Below are 21,060 nucleotides of genomic sequence, written 5' to 3'. Positions count from 1 at the left end.
ATTTTAACTAACTATTTTATTTGAGAAAATAAAAAATTATAATGGGCAGTGGCCTATACCTGCAGTGTCATAACCTTGCGGGGCTACGAAGGATTCAATATAACCTAACCTATCCTTCTCTAAAGTAATAAACAAACAAACAAAAAATCTTCTCCTTATTTTCAATCTATTTTAAATATGAGGTTCATTGCTTGCTACCAGGGATCTAAATGGATAATAAAATGGCCGACAAAATCCCTCTTCTGTAGATTACATTTATTGGTTGAATCGTTTGGACTTTCAAATTAATGAATGAATCAATCAAAATTTTTAAAAGTCCCCAAAATTGTGAAGTCAACGAATAAGAAAACGTTATTAAAAACCTAGGCCCAGGTTATCATTCGTATAGGTGGAATTTTTTTTTCGTATATCATTTTGTTTACAATAGTATATATGGTCTTACTCTAAAATTGTATCAATTTTGTTATACTATAGTATAGAAAATTTGTTGGTTCTACGAAAGTATACCATCGTTATGCAATAATTCTTACGAGGGTACGAGAAATTTTGTTAGTACTAGAGACATATATTATATACGAAAACCATTTTTCGGCCGTGATCCAGTGGGTTAGAAAATTAGTACGAGGCGGTAAAAATTAATACGAATAAAAATTAGTACAAAGCACAAAAAATGTATACGACAAATTTAAAAGAAAAAATTTAGGACCCCTTGCAAATTTCGTACGACATATAAAAAATTGTGCGAAGGGATGCAAAAGTAAGCCCAAATTGTTTACATTTCTATCCAAAAGTACTACCAATTTTGTAATTTTTATGTGATGCCATCCAGACAGTTTGAACAGAAATATATTTCCTCAAAAAATATTATTGAATTAAGGGATATATTTCCATGTGTTTAACTCTGTTTTGGCATGATAGGAGTACTTCATAATTTGAAGTAGGGTGAAAAATTTTATTTTCAACTCTATCATGACTTGACTTAACTCTTGACTAGATTTGATTGATTTACCTCTATAGTTTAAATTTTGTAACTATTAAAATCAAAATATTTCAAAATATTGAAAAAAACAATTAAAAGGGAAACAAATTTAAATAAGATTTACTTAATGCTTTTTTAAACAACCCTATATTTAAAAAAAAAAAAATAAAGTTTTTCTAAAAAGTAAGAGACATTTAGCGGCGAAAATTTTAACTATATAAGGTAGAAAATTGTTACAATTCATTTAAAATGTGCTTTGAAAAGTGAATAAAAGCCAGCTCGCCACAATTTTATACACAGGGAGGGAGGGGACTTTGGGCTGTTTTTTACACTAGTCCCCAAAGTCTTAGTATTGTTTGGGTACTTTTATTGAATTTTCATTGGATGGTTCACAACTTGAATATCATTTATTTGATAGTTTGTTCTTCCAGTAGGAGGGGAGGGGTGGGGTAAAGTGGGTTCTTTGTTTGTTCTGTTAGCCAGCTACAAGTTTCACTTTATTAAAGTACATGATAATCTGGTGTAAAATCCATTTAATAATAACCCATTATATAATACTAGCAGTTACGCCCCTAGAATCTTGTTGCTCTGTATTTAAAGGGAGAGAAAAAGCCTAAAACCTTCCCAAAACTTAAAATAGAATAGCATAAAACCAATCTACGACTTAAAATAAAATAGCCTAAAACCATCACAAGACAAATATTAGGCTTACCTGAAATAGAAAGCCTGATCAGTAGTTATTGAGATCTTAAGTTTCAGAACATAAAGCCTTACTGCTTTATATAATAGAATTCTTCTTTTATATTTCTCTATGTATATCTTTTTAAAAGAGAAGCTTTTCTATATTTAGCGTCAGTCCGTACGTCCGTCCGTACGTAACAGATAGCTTTTTATGTTAATTTAGGCGAGTTATAATAGTGCTATTGATTTTAAACTTTTCAAAATGATACCTGCGGAGGTACGATTTAGAAAGCGTAGCAACTCTATAATCGTTACCAGAATGTCCGTATGTCCATTTTAAACATTGTGATTTTTAACTTTTTTAACAACAAATATTTATGTTATATAATCATCGGATAGATATGATTTTTGGAGTACTGATTCCTATTACAATAAGGTACCAAGATTTCAAGCAAAGCAATTATGTAATCAAGTCCTAAAAATGCCAGTATGTCCTTAAACAGAATTCTGTATTTTAATAAGTTTTGCAAGAAATATACATATATTTTTTCAAAACTTTTATATTTCTATTTTGTAAATAAAGTTCTGACACTCTACAAGGGTTAATGTTCGTCTGTCCTACCGTTTCAGAGCTTAGCTTTTATGGCTGTTGTCATCCTTGTTATTATTCACTTGCAGCAGGGGCGTCCAAGCTTTTTTATTTGGGGGGGTAAAATTTTAAAAATACAAATTTTGGGGGGGGGGTAATCTTTATTTTATAGAGGTATTTTTTTTTTTGGGGGGGGGTAAAAATTGAAAATCCAAAATTTTGGGGGTGACCCCCAAATTCATTTTGGGGGGGTAATCACCCCATTGCCACCCCCCCCCCTTGGACGTCTATGTGCAGCTGCCCCCCTTTTAGTGTAATAAGGCGACATAAAAATAGCCTCTACCATCTAGGGGCTTAAATCTAAAAATAAGATAACATAAAACCATCACAGGACCTATGTGAACCTTCCCTTAAAAGGAGAATTTAATCAGTTCAGTAGTCTATGTAATCTTAAGCTTTAGGCAAAAAAATCGTTACTACTTTATATAATAAGATTAAGAGTCTTTCCAGGTTGTTCTTAGTATAGGTAGAATTTTTTTGTATTATGAAAATTATACAAAACATAATAAGTACTATTGTATTATTTTTTTGTAATTATGTACAGTCCATTTTTGTACTTAGAAAAAACCAAGAAACAAAATTGAAATTGTAGAGTTAGACAATAATTTAAAAAAATGAAAAATTTCTAAAAAGTGAAAGACACCTAGCAACAAAAATTTCAACTATATCAGGTAGAGTTTTTTTTTATTATGAAAATTATACAAAATATACCAAAGTACTATTGTATTATTTTTTGTAATTTTGTACTGTCCTTTTTTTTGGCTAAGTCCCTTAATCTTTTTCTTGTACATGTTGTATCAATTTTGTCTACAATAGTACTTTTATGTTTAATAGTAACATATTTAATTTTTGTATATGTTGTACACTTTTTCAATTATCAGGCTAAGTCCCAAAATTTTTTACTTAAAAAAAAATTTGTACTCAAAAATAAAATTAAAATTGTAGAATTAAACAATTTTTTTGTCAAATTCTAAATTTTTTTTTATGTTCAAAAAATGTTTTTAAAAATATTTCCTAAGTCCTCAGTTTTGGAACTTATCAAAATTTAGGTTATTGTATGTTTTTGGTTGTCCAATTGTATACATTTTTAAAATTTTGTTAGAGTCAAAATATTGGAATATTGGAAAATATTTTTGAAATATACTATCATACAAAAAAAATTATATAATAAATACTATGTTCATTTTTAGGCAAAGTCCTAAAATTTGGACTTAGCCAAATTTCCAAAACTTTGTACTATTGTATAAAAAAATTAATATAATAAGCATGAAACAAAAAACTGTTTTAAATCCACAAATTATAACCTAATTATTTTTGTTACTTTAGTATACATATTAAAATATTCAGTAAAGTAAAAAATGTTTGGACTCTGCCAAATTTTTGAAATAAATACTATTGTACAAAAAATGAATACAAGATATACAATCAGGAAAATGGTATTAGTACAAAAATAAAAAAAAAGTGTACAACATATACAAAAAAAAATATACTAATTAATAAAAAAAAACAGAAAATATACTATTGTATACAAAATTGATACAACATGTACAAGGTGACTTTGCCAAAAAAAATTTACTGTACAAAATTTTAAAAAAATTTATACAATAGTACTTTTGTATGTTTTGTATAACTTTTACAATACAAAAAAAAAAATCTACCTATACTAAGAGCAACCTGGGGGGGACTTGTGTAATAAACTGCACATTGTCCCCTTCCTTACTGGCTTGCTACGCTCTTTTAGCTTTCATTTTAGCTATGCCAGGAATAGTTATTTCTCGCATCGGTTTATAAACGGCTTTCCGCGGATATAGAATATACAATTATGAGATTAAAACTAGTTTTTTAGCCCCGAGGTGCCGAAGGCACCGGCTAAAAAAACTGGTTTTAATCTTATGATTGTACATTTTTATATTCGTAGAAAGCTGGATATAATACGATGCTAGACATAGTTTTTTCGTATGGATGAGAACCGGTTCCTATCCACCGGATTCGAATGAATACGAGAAAAAGTTTTTTCAGATTTTTTAGGCAAGACAAACAGAGAAATATTATTTAAAGTTTTATAGACAATGTTTTAAATCTAGTAAGGATTATCTCAATTAAAAAAGATATAATTGTTTATTTTTGAATTATTTCGTTGAATATTTATAATTTCAAAGTAGAACGCTGTCTATCCCTCCCTCCGTCCGTCTGTCCGTCTAAAGCTTAAGATTTCGGTAACCGCTAAACCGATTGCTCTCTACTCTTCAGGAAATATACCTACTGGGCCTGCAGTTGGATTAACTATTTTCTGAGGGGGTTGGACACCCGAAACCCTTAATAATAAAAAAACCGACCCCCTATTTTTTGTAAATATATGTATTAATAAAAATTCTATAAATGTAGCTTCAAGATACATGAGGGTGACTTCCCATTAGAGGCTATAGGGGCTAAGCCGTAAATAAACAAATATTATATTATTAATTTAAGAATCACTTTCTCTCAGACTCTTTATAGTACTGACATTTAATAAATAGATTTTTTTAAAAGAGAAAAAAAAGATGACAAAAAGTACACTTTGCTACTTAGATCTTTATTCATTTCTTTTATAGTAAAGATTAATGTGACATATTCTTATTGAACTAAATTACTCGTCCCTTGGACGACATACTAGGTTTAAGTAACACCCACAGATAACCAACACTTTAATGGCACGATCTATGTCTGGAAGTCCTAACTGTGCATAGTAATGAGTCGACCCTTTTTTTGGCCAAGGCGTTCCCCCTACTCTGTGAAATATAATAAAATATATTGATCCCTCTTTATGTAAAACCTTTAGAGGCTGGGGGCTAATCCACTGGAAATTTCAACTGCCTTTATTGTTCCACGTTCAGTACAAAAAAATACTGTCCTATTATTTGAGAGTAGTTATGGAGATTTTATTGATACTTTACAAATCAAAATTCGTTTGAAGTAATTTAATCAAAAAATAAACAAAATGACAACAGGGATAAATCAGAGACTAAAGGGATAATACATTGGGCGATAAATTGATGTATATTCCAAATAGTAATAAACAAAATTACACCTTATGTAGATTACATTTAGTGGTTGAAATGTTTGGATACTAAACTTAATAAACCAACCAACCATATTTAATAAAAAAATGGTTCATATAAAACTTTGGGGACTAATATAATAAACAGCTCAATGTCCAATGCCTGTTGGCTATACCTTATTCCTGACATAAAAGTAATTTAAAAAATGTTTGTATTGTGAATACAAATATATACAAAAAATCGATATTTCTCTTTATCTTCATCGTAAAAGAAATATTTTTAGACCAACAATTTTTACGTTTATTTCAAATATCATTCTTTATTGTTCGATAAAATCGATTAATAAATTAAAAACTAAAAACTCATTTAGGGTCTGTTCATCCAGTAGAATGGGGGGAGGGGGAGGGGATAAAAAAGGGTCTAAGGCGGAATCGTTATTTTAGACTAAATCGTGTTTCACTTTGAGAAAATGATAATCTGGTGTACAATCCAAGTAATAATGAATATATTTATGTATATTCATTATTCCTATAGACCTCAATTTAATTTCGAAGATTACAAGCTTTTAAATTTATATCGTTTCTAAATAAAGCTAAAAATCATCATGTTTAATATGGACAAACGAACTTCCTGGTATTGATTATAGAGTCGCTACATTATCTAGCAGAAAATACAAACAGAAAATAAAAAATTAATCAAATATTATTACAAAACATACTAAAAATTAATAAAATAAACAATATTTATAATATACTAAATATGCATTTTTATAACAATAATATTAATTCATTTTATTTTACTTAAAATAGGATTTTTATCCTTCACTTGATATTAAAAATATATATTAATTTTTTTCATAAAAATGTTTTTTTTAAAAGGGACGATTGTTTACAAAGCTTTTTAAATTATCTGCAAGAAATAAAAAATAGAAAACATAGAAAGTTTTTAAAAAGGAAACAATAAATGAAACTAGGATTACAACATCCATAAAAGTTTAAACAAAATTTTATGAGATCCTGTTGCAAAATTGCATTGATACTGGATTCTGTATAAGGACATATATCCATTTTAGGACTTTATAATAGAGATGCTTCGCTTAAGATATATTTGTACCTTGTTTTGCTAGAAATCATTGTTCCAAAAATCAGACGAATAGGATGAATATATCAAACAAAAAAATTTTGTCAAAAAAGATAAAAAGCAGCAAATTTTAAATGGATATTTGGTCTTTCTGGTATCGATTATAGAGTTGCTACGTTTCCTCAATCTACCTAATTGTGACAGGAACATGCCTAATCTAACAAGTACAGATTCTAGTTATAGGAAAGCTTCGCTTGAAAAAAAAAATATTAGAAATGAGATGTAAATACAACTATAATTATATTTGTGTTGGTATTTCTTGTGTTGGCTCTGTTCGACTTTTTAATCTTATTTTTTAGAGAAAAATAAAAATCATTTTTCTTTAATTTATATAATGTAATAATGTTCAAATGTCTGTCTTTTCTGTGTTTATTTACATTAATGGTATGAGATGTCTGTTTGTTTATGAGGTTTTAATCCTAAAAGATTTATCGCGAGGATTGGGGTATAGTTATTTATCGAATCGTATTATGAACAGCTGTCCGCGTTGTTAAAAATGTACAATTATTAGATTAAAACCAGGTTTGTTATCCTTGAGATGCCGAAAAGCTGGTTTTAATATTATAATTGAACAGTTTTATATTCGTAGAAAACTGGATATAATATGAAACGATACATGATTTTCAGTGTTGCTGAGAACTGGTTCTAATCACCGGAATTTAATAGGTTTCGAAGCCATACTGGAAAATAAAAACAAGAATAAGATTATAAATAGTCTCCTAACTAGAAATTAGTTTCAGTGCCGGGACCAGGATGATATCTCTTTGAAATACTTCCACTCCTGCAATGGAAGTATATGGTTACCTTGATGAATATATAATACCTGGATATAAGGACATGGATAATTTTTTTCGCCAAATTAGGTTCCTCCTACTGTCGTCCTCAATTATTGGTAACTACATTCCTTCAACGTAAGAATGTAGGGGATAGAGATATTTATTGTCATTGCCAGATATAAAAAAGGCTTCAATTTAAAAATGTAGTAGGCTTTTTTCTATTATGATAGGCGTTTTTGAAAAAATGCGTATTTTTGGGATCAGCGTTTTTTTAAGTTAGGCGTTTTTTGAGATGATCCGGCTACTAACCTTGATCTGGAATCATAGTCATACGTGCTAAATTCATCCTCCTATAAAAAAATTAGTTAAGAGTAAGACAATCAAAACAAGGATTATAACATCCATAAGTAGCGAAACCACTTTAGAGTAGGTTCAAATGGATCTGGGATAGTTTTAGGTTATTTTTTTTATATTTAATGATTTCTCCCTTTCTTTTCCCCTTTGATTACGGAGCCATTTGAGGCTAGGGGTAATGCTGCAAGTACCAAATATTTTGCTATAAATCTATATAAGTGATAACTACCTTTAATAACATTTATCTATATTTTTCATTTATCTATGTTTATGTATGTATCTATCTTTGTATATATTATATGTATCAATATTTTTTTCTCTGTATAATGTATCTAACTAAAAACCTGAGTGTAATTAGTAGCTAAACAGCAAGCTAGAACTATTATCATAAGCTGAAGAACGGCCAAGATACCTCCAACACCCTGAAATAGTTTATTTGACTTTAATAACATGTTTGATATTTTAGCAGAAGCAGCTAAACATTTAAATGTAAAAAGTAAATAACACAATTACTATGTGTTTTTTTAACCCGTTCCTTTAGATGAATTGATATATTATTACTTGTATGTTGCAGCAGATTTTAATGTACTCTAATAAAGTGATACTTGGAGCTGGCTAAAATAATCAAACCTCCCACACAACCCTTTACCCAATCTCGTCCCTTCTTACTTCATGGTCAAACTGATCTTTAAGGGAGGTCAACATTAGCAACCTAAATTGACGACAATTTTGAACATGTTAATAATTCACGTATTCTATGGGGGAAAGAAAGAGATAAAACTAAAATTGTGTGTTACAGAATAAAAGGACAAACACACAGACATTATTGGCAAATTATAGAGTTACTTTGCTAATTTAAAAAAAGAAATATCGCCATCAAAATTTACTTACTGCAAAAGTCATGAGAATATAATTAACATGAGTTTTCAGCCTTCTCTTTATGATTGGAATGCAACCATGGATGTTGATTTTAGTTATTACTTCTCGAATGTCGTCATACTAAAATCAAATTAAGAAAAAATAAAAAGTTTAGTTATCCAAAGTTTTTTTCAATATGTTTGTCTGTACTTTAATCAAGTGTTCATCCACAAAAGGGTTAATTTTGTTTATCATTTGTGGAGACAAGCTTGAATTAATCATCCAATGCATTACCCTTCAAGATCTCTGGAAATTAACGACAATGCACAAATTGTGTCAAAAATGATCCACGTGACGTAATAAAATGAGGGAGATGATAGGAGAAGTGGAAAAGAAAACCCTTTAAACAGAGATGGATAATCCCTCATTTTTATTATGTCACATGGATCATTTTTGACACAATTTTCACACAATTTGGGTTTTGTCGAAATTAACCATTTCAAATTTTATAATTCAGCAGATAATAGTGAAAGTATACTATAGATACTTTCATTTTGCTAACTCTAGAAAGCTTAAAACCTGACTATAATGTGAAAAGGCGCAAGTAGCCATTTTGGGGATAATAGGAAACAAACAGAAAAAAATCTGAATTCTTTAAATGTTTAAAAGGACACACACAAATACAAACACCCATCCAACCATTTTATCAAATAAAATAGATTGAAAATATTGAACTAAGATTTATAAATTTACCATGAATAAGTTAGATCCGCAACCAGGGTAGTAAGTCAAACAACATGAATCAGGAACTAAATAAAACCAAGAATAACAAATTTCAGGAAAAAATGAGCCCAAAAGTTAAATTAACAAAGTGTCTCAAAAATCAGCCTTGTGACGTCTTAAAAATGAGGGATTATTCATCTCTTTTTTAGGGGTTTTCTTTCCCACTTCTCCTCTCATCTACCTCATTTTAATGACGTCACATGGCGGATTTTTGATACACTTTGTAACGTTACGCCCAAAAGCTTACAAATTATAATTAACAATCAATCATGAAATCATGAAAATTTAGCTACCTTCAGGGATTATAGATTCTGATCCTTCGGTGTTTTTAAGCTATGTTGTTGGGGAGTGGAGTGAAATTTATCCACTAAAAAGATTTTACATCAAGTAGTACAACTTTTCTTTGAAAAAAAAAAATACAACTGTGACATATTTGTGGCACAACTTTTTTTGATTTCTCATGGGACTAAGCCATAATTCTTATCAAAAAGGAGCTGTCCTACCAAAAATAGGAATACTATTGTGTTATTCACCTGAATTCCATGAAGTTCCAATTAACTCTCTTTTTTTCCAATCTGTGTAACCCTAAAATAATAAACAAATTGATATAAACAAATAGAAAAACAATTATATAAACAAGTAGATAGACACATAGATAAAAAAGTAGATAGACAAGAAGATAAACAAGTAGATAGACAAGATGATGGACAAGTAAATATTCAAATAGATAGACAAGTAGCTAGACAAGTAGATACACAAGTAAATAATCAAGTAGATAGAAAAGTAGATACACAAGTAGATACACAAGCAGATTGACAAGTAGATAGACAAGTAGATAGACAAATAGATTGACAAGTAGATAGGCAAGTTGTCTTAACCTCTTTTCGAGGAAGCTATTATTAAAATATTGATCATTATTTATATGAATATCACAGAATTAATTTAAGATAAACTATGCATATTTTAAATTAACCTTACCTTCATTTTTATCGCAGATATTTAAATAAAAGCGGTTATTAAAAATTATGATTAATAATTGATTCTTATTTTATGAAAATTGAGAACATTTTTTTTTAGTAAAAAAAAGCCACATTTTCATATGCCTATTTTTATGCCTAAAATAAGAATCAAGCGAAATGCGATTAATTTGTATTCTATTTCATATGCTCAAATTTATTTTTATTGAGTCTAATTTCTTTTCAAAAGTACAATTCATTATAAAACTTACCTGAAAAGTTTACCAAAAAAAAAGAATAAAGGTGTCGAGGTTGCGTGATTCGATATTTATTCTAAGAAAAAAAAATCAAGTATTTTTTTAGCAGATTTCTTTAAAATTACATATGAATTTCAATCAAGTAAAACATTTTATTCAGATCAAGGAATGATTGAAAATTCATATTTAAATTCTCATTTTTTTTTTATAAAGAAAAATTGGTATTTTTTTCATAATTTCGATGGAAATTCTAACAAGATATTATTATTATTTTGCTATTATCTAAGTATTGAAAAGTTTTATTGTTGATTAAGATAGTTACAGTTCTTATTCATTAAGTTTGAAAAACTTTCTGCCCAAGGATTTTGAAAAATTTTTTCTTACTACTCTTTTTGATGCTTAACAAATTTAGTTTTAAGTACCTATAAATCTTAATTTTCTTGTCTAAGATTTATTTCGTTATTTATTCTTACCATTATTTGTTTACATTTCAACCAGATTTCGTAGGTACTTATTGATTTATTAATAATGATTTATTACCTATTGATTATGAAATGATTATTAACCAGTATAAGTTGTTATATTTATAACATCATGATTAATAGGATTGTCCATTTTAGGATTTGTGTATGTGATCTTGTGAGTGTCATGTGCCTGGAATATTGTATGGTACAAACCAATCCCCATCCTTCTATCCTAAAATGTGAGGTAATATGAGTCCTAGTGAGGAGTATAATATTGTGTGTGCATTTCACGGGGTTTCATTTAGTTAGGAGCAAAAATTGTCATGTTTTTCGGGATGTGGCCATTCTCATGTGATTATGGTGAGTTGAGTTTAGTGAGAAATGTTGCTAGTGCTCATCGCAAAAAATCTTGAATCTCGTTAAGGAAGTTAATTTGACTTTCAAACGGGGGGTGTGTCTTAACCTCTTTTCGAGGAAGCTTTGTGTTTATCAAGATCAAAATTAATTCCTTATTCATAATTCAAATTCAGCACAAATGTCGTCTTTGTTTGACTTTCCTTTTCTAAAGAGACGCGGCATGGAATTGTTTATGTTTTGATGCGTCCACGTTCTTTACTTTTGAATGATATGTGAGTGGATGAAGATTTCGGAGAATAAAGTTGGGCCTATCATTGGTCTCATAGTGCGTGAACAACCCTAGTATACCAGGGGCTTTAAACCATAAGAACTTCAGGTAGATTTTGTTCATATTATTTAAATTGAATGGCGTATAGGACGAATTTATTAAGTTTAAAAGGCTTTAGCCAGCTAAACATGAAACTTTATTATGATTCAATTATTATGTTTTAGTAATTTTTATGTGCCTTTATTTTTGCATTTAACAATGATCTATTAAACCAAATAATTTTCCTTTAAAGCCAAAGTACCCAAAGATTCTTAACCGTAGAAAAAAAGATTTTTAAAAAGCAAATAATATTACGTGGTTATAAAAACTGGAATTTTGTATTAATTGATTTTGTAATTTCAGGACTTTGAAATAGTTAGTATCAATAAATCTATACTCAAACCTGCTGTTGAAACTTGATGGTTCCTGGTGTTGGGGGATTTGTCCGTATAATTAAGATCTCTAGAACTTCCCGCAAATTCGGAAGTCACACTTAACCAAAGTGTCATGGTTGAGACACAAGTAGATAAAATAGATAGACAAGAAAAAGACAGGTTGAAAATGAAAATGAATAAGCAGAAAAGAAAGACTGTGAAACAGATGGAAAATGAAGAAAATACAATTAATAACTAACCTGGGTATATCCATAGGCTCCACAACAAGTGAATTCAGTCTGTAGGGTATCCCATTTATATTGAACCTGAAGAAACAAAATTACACAATAACTAGCATCATCAAAAATTCACTTAGAATGTGTGTCCATCAGACCGTAATGACATCTGGAAAAAGTAATTTTCTTTGCTGCTAATCAAGATAGCAGGCTGATTTTTTCTGAGAAGATTCACTATACCAATAAGCATCCAAGAAAGGTTTTATTATATTTTCTCCAATAAATATACTCTTGATTTAGCAAGTGCTATTTAGATCTCCTTGGCCATACTTCCCTTTATGATTTTTTGTGTGCTTTACTTTATATAGATGTTGTCATCCTTGTAAGTAGATAATTACCCAAGAATCACTTTCATACAGTTTTAATTCAGACATAACATCAGCATAGAGAAACCCAACTTGAATATCAAACAATAGCCTAAAATAAAATTTAAAAAAATTTAAATTTTTTATAGTAGCAGTTTATTTGTTTGTCTGTTGTGATATCAAACTGATAGCTCCAAGGATAATTTAAAGCTATTATATAAATTAAAGTCTTATGGGTAATTAAGAATGTTTGTCCCATTTACCCCTCTTGAGTGTGGAGTAAAAAATTTGCTTTTAGTTATAAAAGATTTAGGACAAATCAGTCGATGAGTAGAGCAACAAAACCAAGACTCTTGAAGATTTTCATAAAAAAAACGTATAGCAAACAATTATACAACAATAAAAAAGAAAAATATTATATTTTTTTTATTTATAAATGTTATTAATTCCAGTTAATCAATGATTAAAAATACTTTTGAAAATATAATAGCACATTGCCACAAGTATTGGATAACTGGTCACCGCGGGCTAAAAACTTAATTTTAGTTCACTCTAAGACATAATATAATCCCCAGTTCTGGTTTTAGTTGAGTAGCAATTGCTAGTAAAAATTTCCTACCTAACACTAGAAGCAATGCCACCTATGAGAAACAAGAAATCCAGGCCAACCAAACTTGCATATGTATACAGGAAACATGTCTCTTCTCTAAACAAAACGTTTATAAATCTACTTGATAAAGAAGGAGGATGTGTAAGTGTGTGTGTGTGTGACCTATAAAATCTAGAAAATAACAATAGGTTTAGTAATATAATTAAACAAGGATGAAAACATCCATATGGTAGGACAAAAGAACATTCAAAACAAAATGTTATATAAATTTGTTGCAAAACTGCGTAAATACAGAATACGTAAGGTTATACTAACATTTTTAGGACTTGATTGTAGAGAAGATTGGCTTATACTTTGTTGTCCTAGAAATTAGGGGCGTATCCGCTAGTCCTTATACTAAAGTAACAGGATGCCTGTTTGTCTTGTGTCTTTGTGTCTGTTTGTTTGTACAGAAGGATCTCGCTAACCGCTGAACCGACTTGGGCTTCCCCCCCCCCCCAAAAAAAAAATTCTCCCAAATTTTTTTTACATTTTCTTTTAAAATCTAAAATAATAAGTTGGGTTATAAAATTCGACTCTCCTCTAGAGGCCTCTAGGGGCGTAGCCGCTAATCTATAATATTGTAACACCAGACAATTAACCCTTTGATTGCATACTTTCGTCTGGAAGTCCTAATTATGAGCAAAGGCATTATCTTTACCTTTTTTATTACCTAACAACAAAAGGTATCAATTGATAAAATGTCTTACTTCAAAAATGCGGCAAATCCAAAGAAAGAAATGAGTAGGGTAAAAAGTCCACCTCCTGTTAAAACTGTAGGTACTATCACAAAATCTACTGTTAAAACCTAAACAATTTATTTATCTATTTTGACATTAAAATGATTTCTAAATAAAGGACAATTATGTTCAAAAATAGCTAAGAATTAAAAATTACCAATGAATTAGATGTGAGAATAGAAATTGAAAAAGAAAAAGATGAAAAGAGGAAAGATGAAGTTTTTATTTAACAAGAATGACAACATCCATAAAAGCGAAGCTCTAAGTCAAAACAAAATTGTAAGTAAATTTGTTGCAAAACTACTTAAACAGGTGATACTGTTTAAGGACATACTTACATTTTTAGGACTTGATTATAGGGATGCCTCGATTATAAAAGTGTACCTTGTTGTAATTTGAATCAGTATTCAAAAAATCAGATGAATCGGATAGTTTTAACATACAAAAGTTTGTTGTCAAAAAAGTAAAAAATCAGCATGTTTTAAACGTTAAAGGAATCATCATGCAAAGTTTGAAATTGATAGGACAATTCTAACCTACTTAAATTAACGAAAAGAGCTGCCCATTATGGACGTACGGGCCTGCCCTAGTTATAGAAAATTATAGAAAATCTTCGGTTTTAAAAATCACTCACAATTGAAGTCAAATTTATTATAATTGTAGTCAGAAAAGCTGCATTTTAATGTTGTTTCTTGTCAAATAAAACACAAGATTTATATTTTTGATCTTATAGCGTCAAAAACGAATATTACCTAATTACAGAGAAGTTGCGATACAAAAAAAAAGATTACAATAATAGGAATTTGTACAGACAGACAAATACAAACTGCTTAAATTGTAGAATCTATTAAAAACCTTACACTTAACAAATGAAGTCTGTAGAATCCCATCAAACTTGCTCCGGTTCCAATCAATATCAAACTAAAAAGATATATCCTCATAACATTAACAGAATGTCTGTCTGTCTGTCTTTGTGTGTGTCTGATCAAAAGCCATCCGTCAACTTCTGGACCGATAAGGTTCTCCTTTACAGTGAAGCTTGTAGTGAATTCAAGGGATGTTTATAAATATTTTGGTGTAGGTTAACTTTAACCTCCCAAGAGAAATCTTCCAGTTTTGATCCCCCCACAAAAAATAAATGTTTCAAAAACTAAAATTAGATTGGAGGGTCGACATATCCCACATTTTCCAAGTTCCCATAGAAGCCTCTGGGGGCAAATTCGCTACTAATAGATAAAGAATACATTAGAAATAATGTAAATAAATAAATAGATACCTTGAAATAAGCAGAATACCATTGATAACAAAAGCTGCTTGTTTTCGAGATTCTATGGAAGCAAAAAACGTCATCCTAGAAAATTAACAAAAGGTTTTACATAAAGAATATAGAAAGTCTAGATAGACAATTCTCTAATAGGACCAATTAGTTTTTTTAGACCCCATACAAAAGAGCATCCAGCAAGGATCTAAAGGGATAAGACTATGTCAGATAAATTTATGCTTATCCCCAATAATGATACACAAAATTACACTGTAGGTTACAATTATTGGTTAAACCGATTGGAAACTCAACTAAATCAACCAACCAATCACAATTCGATAAAGATCCCTAAAGTTGTTAAGTTAACGAAGAGAAAACGTTATTAAAAAACATAAATATATTTCTTAAAAGTTTTGTGCTTTGCTATTACTGGTTCTCACAATATATAACTGCGAATCTGTTTTATGACCATCAAAGATTTTTAAGTACTTCCTTCCCATCCTTATTTTTATCACAGCAGCGACTCTATAAATATACTTTATCCAAAAATCTTATAATTTTAGTATGTTGTTGTTTATAAGATCTTAATGAACAGACAAATGAATATAAATCTTTACCTCGATTTTGGTTGTTCAAAAATTTTTCTTTTACTCTCCCCACTTTTTATTCATAATTGAAAAAAATAACATTTACTTCTTTAACACTTTTATATACTAGGATGTATTTAAGATTTTTAAAATACTAGATTCATTCTATTTAAATGTCTCAATGTTTGTGTTATATGAAACGTTAAAATTTGTGTTCTTAGGTATTCACTTAATATTATTTAAAAAGTTAAAATTTGTTTATACAATGTTTATCTTTTAAAAATCGTTTTAAAGCATTGTTTCCTTGTTTATTTATAATTAAAACTAAAAAAGTTTACAAAACAATAGAACTATAAAAGGAGAAAATAATGCGTGCGTTTGCATTTAAATAACAATTATATGCTTTTGTTTTTAGTAGCAAAGCTACTCCATAGCTTACAAAGACTGTCTGTACGTTATGTTAAAGTTTATGTTTATTTCTATGTTACAAAGGGGGAAATTTAGAGGGAGGGGGGGGGGGGGGGGCATCTTGACCCTCTGTCGTATCTCAGAAATCATATGAAATTTGGTAGATTTATAACTAAATTTCCTACAAAATTTTCTTTAAGATTTAAAATAAAAGGTTGATTATTTGGCCACGCACTGGAAATCAGGAACTTCTATAGTGCCAAGTATACCTGTCAACTGATTTTCTGTGTAGATTCTTACAATGCGTCTTTACACAAAGAAAATGTGACTTGACTAAGACTTTACTTATCTGTCCTGCCAGACATAGATTGGACTATTTTTTTATTAGGGGGACAAATTGTTTTAAAAATCATCAGCCACGTGACGTCTTAAAAACAAGGGAGATGAGTTTAGAAGTGGGAAAGAAAACCACTAAAAATAGATGTATAATCTTCATTTTTAGGACGTCACAAAGATTTTTTTAAACACTTTTTGTCCCCCTACTTATTTTTGCAAATATTCTCTAATTATGAATCCTGTGCCTAAGAAATGGAGTAGCTTCTCTAGTTTTTGAGTTGTCTGTTACTCGTTGCACTGCATCTATACGTTCTTGTTCATGTAGGAGCGGCTTTGGCTTTAGATTTCTGTCACATTTGCTTAGGGTTACACTGAAACATGGATGACAACATTATCAAGAATAATAAATCTATAATACAAAGTAAAATGATAGATGTCTGTCTGAAGGTTAAGATCTCGGTAACCGCTAAACTTTTAGAGAATATTTTTTTTTTTTTTTGGGGGGGGGGGGGTTGGATCACTTTTGACCATAAGGGCAGAAATAACTAAATAATTAAAAGAATGAATTATTAAATGCTCCTAACTGGGTTCGAACCTGTGGCTTACATATATAGTAAACAACATTCTATTGAACAGATTTGTGATGAGCCAATTCTATTCAATTTGATATTTGCTAAGCTGCAATTTTGTTTAAATTTTAAACTAATTAAATCAAATTGAATATTAATAAATCTATACCTAATCAAAATATTTTAGTTTGTATTTCATAACAATTATATTGTATCAATTAATCTATTTTATATTCACACAGTATTAGATTCAAGAACTAATTAAAAAAACAAATGACTCTCTTTCTTCCTTCTCTCTCTATACTAAGTATTATGCATCTAATGAAATATGAAACCAAGAAATGGCCTAGATTGTTTTTCTTTCAACAGAACAGTTTTTAAACATCTTTTCTCTTTATCCTCAAAATTTAAACATTTTATTTGACAGTAAAGTAAAATACATTGAAGTGTATCTTATGATTTATAATCCACAATGTCAAGACTTTTAATTTTAATTTTTGCAAGCATATTAGATTTTTCAATCTTAGCTAAAAATAATTATTTTGAAGCATCTAATATAGAAGAAAGCATTGAACATGATAAAGCAGCAATAGAAGAAGATAGACACCGGTTTTCACAAATGTATCCAAGACCAATTGGGCAAACTGGGAACAATTTTCCACCTGTGAATGAACCAGAACAAAATCAAGTTCCAATCCTCAAAGCTCACTTGTCCTCTGATCCAAAGCCTGACTTGAAAGACATTGAAACCGGTTATGGTCACCAAACAGCAGCTGATGACATACTTGATAATAAAATAGAGTATGTTAGAGGTCCCCCTAGTGTAAAACAATACTGGACTAATAACAATGCCTATGCTCCAATTAATGTTTGGCCATTGAAGAAGAGACCCAAGTATGGCATTAAACCTGGCCATAACCAGATACCAAACAAGTGGAGAAACACTCTTCCTGATGAAAAGATTCTCGAGATGTTCGATCTGACTGATGAAGAGAAAAATAAAATGAGTGCTGTTCTAGCTGATCAGTCATTGCTTGAGTCAGTAACTCCATGTGTTCTATACCGCTACTGTCTAGCTGGAATATTTCAACACAGTAAGGATAAAATTAATCGAGTGGTTGTTGAATCTATCAATGTGTTTAATGAAGTCTATGATCATGACCATAGTCTTGACAACACCAAGAAACTGATTGAAAGCTTTAAAGAGGGAATTTATACTAAGGATGCTAAGAAATGTTATGCCAAGTATAAATGTAACTTTAAACCAGCTAATCCCTTAAGAATACCAGTTAACCAACGTCCAATCGGAATACCCAAATTTCCTGAACTTCCCGAGTTTCCAGAACGAGAATTTACCAAGATGCCTGTATGCAATGAAGTAGATAATGTGTGTCCCGCTTTGGAAATCTCTTGTGCCCTGTGTACAATATTCCTGCCAGCATCCTGTCCAGGTTTGTGTGCCATGACTGGTACACTCTGCGTTGCTGGCAAATTCTTTTGTACTGTTTATCCAAATCCATGATTTAATAAATATATACTTATTTTGAATCATTATTTAGTTGTTAGTAGCAAAGCTACTCTAATACAAAATGTCCTCCTATCTGTCTGCCTATCTATAAGAAACAAATACGCGACATTGGTAGACAGGGTAGGGAACATCGCTTGGCCCAAAAACAGATGACTCATTGCCAGAAAAGGTTCCTGCAATCAAAGAGTTTGTTGTCTTTTGGGTGTTACTTAACCTTATACCCCAAGTGTTTGGACAAAAAAGGAGGAATTTTCTTCCAAGGGTTATCCTAGGTTATTAAACCTGATGTTAAAGTTAAACAGTGGTTTCCTCTCTATATTTTAAATTTTAAATTTTAAAAAAAATTTAGTAACACTAATGAAAATAAATTAAAATATAAATAAACAAAAAATACATTACCTATATAATCTATGTTCTTTCATAAACAAAATTTATATCTACAAAACACTTTTAAAATTATACATTGAATATAAAACTAATTTTCTGCCAAAATGAAGATGAACCAACATGCCTCTTACCTTTCACCAAACAAAAATTAATTTACTGCCAGATATCTTATTTTTTACAATTATTAAGATTTAAAGGAAAAATTAATTTGTCTTTACTACTTTAAATTATAGATGGAGGCAAGTTCGGAGGCAAAATAAATTAAATATATCTTCTTTTCACAAAACACCTAATATTGCTATAACAAAGGTTAAAAAATGAGAGAAAAAAAATACACATTAACTACTGATGAATAAAACTGGAACTGAATCAAAACTGAAATTAGGCCACTCTATGATTCATGAGATTTTGACAAGGAAAAAATAACATAGAAAAGCGAAGTTATATTTTGTAATTGTTAATCAGTGTAATTTAAATTCTTTTAAATTTGACTATTATATATTTTTTTTACTTAAGTCATGATTGACTGGTTAAAACTATCAGTGTCCAAATATTACAACCGATTTTTTGAATCTACAATAGGTATAATTTTGTTTATCTTAATTTGGGATACACATCAATTTATTGTTCAATGTTTCAGGTCTTATCCTGAAAATCCCTGATATTTTTAACATAAAAATTACTTCCAATGTTAAAAAAAACTTTTAAAGTTGGACGAATTATTGTATTTGAACTTTCCAACTTATAGAATAATAATCATGATAAAAAAAGAGTAAGTACTTTGTAAAGAAAGTCTATTTTAGAATCTTCGTTTTTCATAAACAAAATATAGGTTAAATATAAGCTACTAGAGAAATATTTTACGCATACCTCTCCTATTTCATGTTCGATTGTTAAGCCATTTCTGAAAAAAAAATATTCTTTTTTTTGCAAAAAGACAGAAAACTGTATGAAAAGCGGAAACATTAGAACATAATGATAAAGTAGACATCTAAAGGGTGGGAGGGAACATTGGGCTGTTTATTAAAGTAGTCACAAAAAATTTCTGATAATAATTTCTTATTCTATTGCTTAAGACTTTGGATACTTTCATTTAATCCGTATTTGGTTGGTTCATTAAATTGAGTGGCCATTCGCTTCAACCAATAATTTCAACCTACAGAAGAAGTAATTTTGTGTCTCATCATTAGGGTTGTTAGTAGCGAAGCTACTCTATAATTCGAAATGTCCGTCCGTCTGTCCGTCTGTACGTCCGTCCGCCTGTCCGTCCGTCCGTCTGTCCGTCTGAGACAAAGTGGGGGAAACGTGATTTTCTCGGCCCCTATAAAAGATAGACAGCTTAAATTTTTAGTGAAGATTCTTATAACATATGCCCATCTAATCTATACATTGTTTTGTCCATCTGTCTGTTATTTGGGGTGCTAGATCGATTCCTACATTTTCATGTTTTAAGATAATGAGCTGAAATTTTCAAGGATTGAATAAATTTTAATTCTACCTATTTTCCTTAAGTTTTATTACGATTTCCTTATTAATAGGGGTGCTAGATCGATTCCTAGATTTTTAGGTTTTCTATTGTTTTCTCAATTCCTATTCAGGATTTGCGGCAGAAATTATTAGGGATTGAATATGCTCATATTCAACATTTTTTTTATCAAGTTTCATTAAGATTTGTCTATAAATTGTGGTGCTAGATCGATTCCTAGATTTTAAAATTTTCATGATTTTTAAGGTTGCATGATTTTAAAGATTTTCTGATTTCTCTATTTTACCAACATTAATGTTTATTGTATGACACTGCTTTTTAGTAATTTTTCCTGATATATACTCATAATTTTTGAGCTTCGCTACTTATGGATGTTGTCATCCTTGTTTATCTATTTATCGGCCACTGCACTGTATTGTTTCTTTTAATCAGTGAGAAATAAGAATTTCTTTTGATCTTTTATCTCAATTCAAACAAGGTTGACAACAACCATAAATGCTATAGGGTGTCCCATTGAGTAGTGGTTAGCGCACTA

At 29.8% G+C, this 21,060-nt stretch overlaps 1 protein-coding gene across 4 annotated transcripts; it reads right to left on the bottom strand.

Annotated features, from left to right (window-relative positions):
* Positions 1-6,033: 6,033 nt before the first annotated feature.
* Positions 6,034-19,104, bottom strand: LOC145331002 (CD63 antigen-like). 4 transcript variants are annotated; one of them, XM_080175592.1, is made up of 16 exons: positions 19,052-19,104; positions 16,801-16,926; positions 15,842-15,883; positions 15,240-15,314; positions 14,824-14,884; positions 13,934-14,031; positions 13,194-13,280; positions 12,608-12,686; positions 12,234-12,299; positions 9,792-9,843; positions 9,229-9,284; positions 8,509-8,616; positions 7,962-8,039; positions 7,573-7,613; positions 7,212-7,268; positions 6,034-6,774 (listed from the first exon to the last, which is right to left on the bottom strand). In XM_080175592.1, coding segments are annotated over exons 1-16 (1,050 nt in total). In that variant the 5' UTR covers positions 19,075-19,104; the 3' UTR covers positions 6,034-6,773. The 4 variants fall into 4 exon arrangements, with proteins under 4 accessions (XP_080031718.1, XP_080031716.1, XP_080031717.1 ...); XM_080175590.1 differs by having other exon boundaries at positions 6,034-6,765; XM_080175591.1 differs by having other exon boundaries at positions 6,034-6,757.
* Between the last annotated feature and the right edge of the window lie 1,956 nt (positions 19,105-21,060).

Source organism: Acartia tonsa, chromosome 11, assembly GCF_053477335.1.
Source record: "Acartia tonsa isolate MP-2025a chromosome 11, ASM5347733v1, whole genome shotgun sequence".
Taxonomy (NCBI): Eukaryota; Metazoa; Arthropoda; class Copepoda; order Calanoida; family Acartiidae; genus Acartia; species Acartia tonsa.
Note: the sequence above shows the minus strand (reverse complement) of the source record. Positions and strands in the feature narration are given on the sequence as shown.